Source organism: Sardina pilchardus, chromosome 4, assembly GCF_963854185.1.
Source record: "Sardina pilchardus chromosome 4, fSarPil1.1, whole genome shotgun sequence".
Taxonomy (NCBI): domain Eukaryota; kingdom Metazoa; phylum Chordata; class Actinopteri; order Clupeiformes; family Clupeidae; genus Sardina; species Sardina pilchardus.
In genome coordinates this window covers 27,433,947-27,438,946 of record NC_084997.1, presented here as the reverse complement: position 1 = coordinate 27,438,946, position 5,000 = coordinate 27,433,947, and the positions used below count along the sequence as shown (strand labels likewise).

Here is a 5,000-nt window from a genome sequence, read left to right as displayed (position 1 = left end):
TGCATGTGTGTGTGTAAGAGAGAGAAAGAGAGAGAGAGAGAGAGAGAGAGAGAGTTTGCATGCGTGTGTGTGTGTGTGTGTGAGAGAGAGAGAGAGAGAGAGAGAGAGAGAGAGAGAGAGAGAGAGAGAGAGAGAGAGAGAGAGAGAAGCACGCAGAATCGCACTGGGGTGGTAGGCCCCTGGTCAGTGGAATGCTGTTCTGTGTCAGCCAGAGTCTTTTTTTGTTGTTGTTGAGATGCTTCTAGAAGTGCTGATGTTCTGAATTGTGTTCAGGATGCTGAGGAGGGGGCAGTTGTGGTGCCAGGGGGCAGTTGTGGTGCCAAGCTCCCAGGGGGCAGTTGTCGCTTAAGTACTTACAAAGGACAGAGCCAGCATGTCCCTCTGGCAAAGTCTCAGTCCTATCCCCCTCTCTCCTCCACGCTTCTGTCTCTATCACTCGTTCCGTCAGGATGAAGGGAGTAGGCAGAGGAGGAGAGGAGGAGTCAGATTGTTTCCATTTTTTTGTCTAGAAATGGCAAACTAGAAGACAACAAACGTTTTGGTGAGAACTAACTCCTTTCTAATCCCAAAGTCTGTGAGTTCATGTACATTTTAGGACTGACCTGCAAAAACGGGCGAAATCAATATGCTTTTTTTTGTGTTTTGTGTTTTTTTGTTTGTTTGTTTGTTTGTTTTTGATCAGACTCTGCTCCGTGCACACACACACACCTGTGTGCGTTTGTTCGTGTTTGCGCGCATACACACGCAATAACATGTATCTACTATATATGATACAAAGTTCCATAAATATGAGTTTCCTGTCGACGTCACTATAGTTTATTTTGTTGTTGTTGTTGTTGTTGTAACATTGTCCCCCCGTTTAAGGAAAAAGTTTTTGAGCGTTCTAATAACGTTAAGTCCCGAAAAGCCTCTCAGGCGCAGCCGCACTCCTCCACGATCATGTTGGGCACGTCGCGCTTGACGATGTTGTACTCGTCGTCGAAGTAGAGCATGGACATGGTGCTGAGCTTGGTGGGGATGCAGCACGAGTTGACCGATCCCGGGCTCATGCCGCGCATGCGGTACTGGTTGACCACGGCCGTGTGGAAGGACGAGGCCGACCCCGGCACGCCGGCCATGTACGACGGGCAGCTGCCCTCGCAGTAGTTCCCGAAGTAGCCGGCGGGCGCGATGATCCAGTCGTTCCAGCCGATGAGCCGGAAGTCGATGTAGAACTGCTGGCGGCAGCAGAGGCCGCCGCTGGTGCCGTCGCACTCCAGGCCGCGCTTGCGGATGCGGTGCTTGCCGTCGGCCTGCCGCGCGCGCACCACCAGGAAGGGCCGGTGCGACGGGTCGGCCGGGTCCACCAGCACGGGCCGGACGCCGGCCGCCTCGCACGTCTCGCAGCGCACGTCCAGGTCCAGCCGCCGGCCGCCGCCGCTGCCCTTGCCCAGCGACGCCCGCACCGCCTCCGACAGCGGGAAGGTGTGCCAGCCGCTGCGCTTCAGCTCCACCCGCTTCTCCACGTACGCCCAGCGGGGGGCGCCGCCACCGCCACCGAGGGCGCCACCGAGGGCACTACTACCGCCGCCGCCGCCTCCTCCCCCGGCCGGCTCCTGGTAGCGGATCCTCACCATCACCTTCCGCCGGAGGCCCTTCTCCAGGCCCGGCAGCAGCTTGAAGTAGAGCCACAGGTTGGCCTGCTGCACGTACAGGTTCTGGTTCCCCTCGTTGGACACCAGGAAGAACAGACGGGACTTGGAGACCGCGAGCTCGTCTGGGAGAGAAGACGAAACAAAAAAGAGCGAGAAGAGAAAGGGTTAATCTTGAGAACAGAACAAGGATGTGCTCTCAAAGCTGCAGATTCATACACATAAAAAACACACACACACACGCACACTGACTCACAGTCATACCATTTCAATTAAAGAGTATCAGTTCAAAAGAGAATGAGCCATAAATAAAGGGCTTGGCACACACATGAAAAAGATATTAAAATACACTTAGCATTCAGGCCTGGGGTTTATTTACCAATTCACATATTCCTCTGATTTCACAAGGAAACCGCTGTTGTAAAGGTTAACATGGCTCTGGTAGAACTCCCCTTCCCTCCCCTCTCCCTCTCTCTCTTTCTCTCTCTTCTCTCTCTTTCTGTCCACTTCCCGTTCCCTATCTATCTCTCCTTCTCTCTGTGTCTCTGTCCCTCTCTCTCCTTCTCTCTCTCCCTCCTTCTCTCCCTCTCTCTCTCTTTCTGTCCACTCCCCTCTCCCTATCTATCTCTCCCTCTCTCTGTGTCTCTGTCCCTCTCTCTCTCTCTCTCTTTCTCCTTCTCTCCCTCTCTCTCTCCTTCCCTCCTGTCGTGCTCCAGGCTATCCGTCACCTCCAGCATGGCGTGTTGGTAGTCCTGGTGGGTTGGCTGGGGGAGAGCAAGCGCTCTGGGCCATCGCCCAACTGGCCCGCGCGCAAGGAGCCCAAGATGCAGCGAGCGAGAGAGAGAGAGAGAGAGAGAGAGAGAGAGAGAGAGAGAGAGAGAGAGAGAGAGAGAGAGAGAGAGAGAGAGAGAGAGAGAGAGAGCGAAAGAGAGAGAGAGGAGAGAGAGAGAGAGAGAGAGAGAGAGAGAGAGCGAGGTGGGAGAGAGAGAGAGAGCGAGCGAAAGAGAGCGAGTTGGGAGAAGGATGAGGGTGGGGTGGGCGGAGGAGGAGGAGGAGGAGGCGGGTGGAGGTGGGTGGGTGTTGGGTGGAGGGTGGTGGGACGTAGTCTCGCCCCCCGGGGGGTTCAGCGAGTTCACAGCGAGCGCTGGGGAACCCTGCGGGGGCCTGCGGGAGCGTCAGCGTGAGCGGCAGCGGCAGCGTGAGCGGGCGGAGAGGAGAGTGACAGCACAAAGGCCCGCTGCGCCACGTTAAGACCCTGCTGTGGCAGCGCCCGCCATTGAGCGCGTGGCCTGGCCACGAGGGCCGCGAGGAGCCACAAATAAAAGCCATTTACATCACACTGGCTACTGTGTGTGTGTGTCCCCCGCACACACACACACACACACACACACCACACACCCCACCCCACCCTCCTCTTCTCTTCTCTCCGCTCCCAAACTCTGCGCCATCTCTTTCTGAGAAAAGCCTCGCGTCTCTCTCTCTCTCTCTCTCTCTCTCTCTCTTTTTTTTTTTTCACTCCTTTTCTTTTTCTTCCCTTCCTGGCGTGGGCTCATTCGTTCCCCTTCAGCGCACAGATAATGACCAGAATGATCTTAAATGCTGGGTTTTACAATTTAATCATATTCTCCCCCTCCCTCTTTCCCCTCCCTCTCTCTCTCTCTCCTCTCTCTCTCTCTCTCTTTCTCTCTCTCTCTCTCTCTCTCTCTTCCTTTTCTCTCTCTATCTCTTCTTTGTGCGTATGCGTGGAGGACAGTTCGCATGGCTTGCTTCTGGCACAAGATGAAATGGTTAAATTACCTTGTTTGCAAACTGATTAGTCGGGTCAATGTCAACAGCTTGCCGCTCAAACGATGGTCCTCTCGACCAGGCCCGCCCTGCCCCCACTCCCCCCCCCCCCCCAACACCATACCCCCTTCCCCTGCCCCCACCCCCGTTAAAGAGTGGCTTAAACTCACTTGAACCTGCCCAGACTCGCTCAGCGCTCCGGCCCAGCGCAAATCCCCTCGAGCCCATGGCTACACACACTTAGGAGAGCTTCGACAGTGACAGATACAAAAAAAGCCTCGGAGGTGGGGTGGTGGTGGTGGTGGTGGTGCAGGGTGGGTGGCGTTTGCGGTTTCAAGTGTCAGAAAATATGTATTGAGACAGCGGCTGTCGGGGGGGGAAAGTGATCGATTCTTTCGCGAGCGTGGAGGAGGAGAGGGGGAGGAGTGAGTACTGCAAATACAGTTGAGCCCCATAGCTACAGAATTTCACCAGGCGAAGGTGCGTATGCGCCCGCCTCGGCACGGCTCCCTGCCTGTCCTGACAACGCCTGTCAAACAAAGTGTGCAAATTCATTAGTGACTGTTTTTCTCCCTCGCCGCCAGTCAGTAAATCTGTCTCTCCAGCGGACCCGGCGTGCACTGGCCTACGGCGGCCATGTTTACCCACAGGAATTCTTTAGGGGGGGTTGAGGGGGGTGGGGGGATGTTGGAGGAGAGGGCACAAGAATGATTACAGGAGGAGGGAGGACGGCGTGCGAGTGCAGTTTGTCTGGTCAGTGGTCACGTGACCCCCGGTGCCAGGGCTACGATTGGGCACACCCACACCCACCCCGCAGCTGAGCGCGGGCCCCAGATGGCGTCTCCGTGCCGTCTGTCTGTCTGGTGGGCGAGGGCCAATGCGGGTGTGGGGTGCGGGGTGGAGACCACGTCTGTGTTATCCAGTGTCACTCGATCCCCCCCAATCCGAAATAAACCTTGACCACACTCCTAACCACCCCCCCCCCCCCCACCCAACCCCCACCCCTTTCCTCCGCCCATCCCCATCCCATCTCTTCGCCCCTTCTCTCCCGTCGGATTCTGCACGGCGGCGGCGGCCGTTTCCTGCGGGAAGCGCCGGAGTGCTGAGGTGTCAGAGGCATGACAGGTCAGGAGCGAGCTGGGGAGACTAATGGGGGTCAGTCAGGAGCGAAGCGAACGAACCGAACACAGCTCAGCGCAGGGGTGGGCTGAAAGGAGAGCTGCTGCAGCATGTTGCCACCTCAGTCACGTCACCCCCCCCCCACACACACACACACACACCTTCCGCCAAGACACCCACCGAGCTCGCGCACACACGCGTGCGTCATCACTCAAAGGGCTCCGACTGGGGAGGAACACACGCGGTCGTAGCTCTGAGGTGGAGGGTGAGGGGGTGGGGGGGTGGTGCTGGTGGTGGTGGTGGAAGGGTAGAGGGGAGAAAGGGTGTGTGTGTGTGTGTGGGGAGGGGAATACCGGGGCATGTTTATCCCTCTGGGAAATTTCCTCAAGAGGAATGCTAAGAACTACACGCCTTGCTGGACTTCTGACCAACCAGCCAAGCGGCCAGCCGGACGACGGAGCCGAC

General features: G+C 57.0%; 1 protein-coding gene across 1 annotated transcript in view; it reads right to left on the bottom strand.

Annotated features, from left to right (window-relative positions):
- The window catches only part of LOC134078719 (inhibin beta B chain-like), a 10,993-nt gene that overhangs the window by 1,175 nt on the left and 4,818 nt on the right, over positions 1-5,000 (bottom strand). Inside the window, exon 2 of the mRNA XM_062534840.1 lies at positions 1-1,756. This exon is cut by the window's left edge and continues 1,175 nt beyond it. Coding sequence (XP_062390824.1) covers positions 912-1,756 — 845 coding nt within the window. The 3' untranslated portion in view covers positions 1-911. The remainder of the gene's footprint in view (positions 1,757-5,000) is intronic.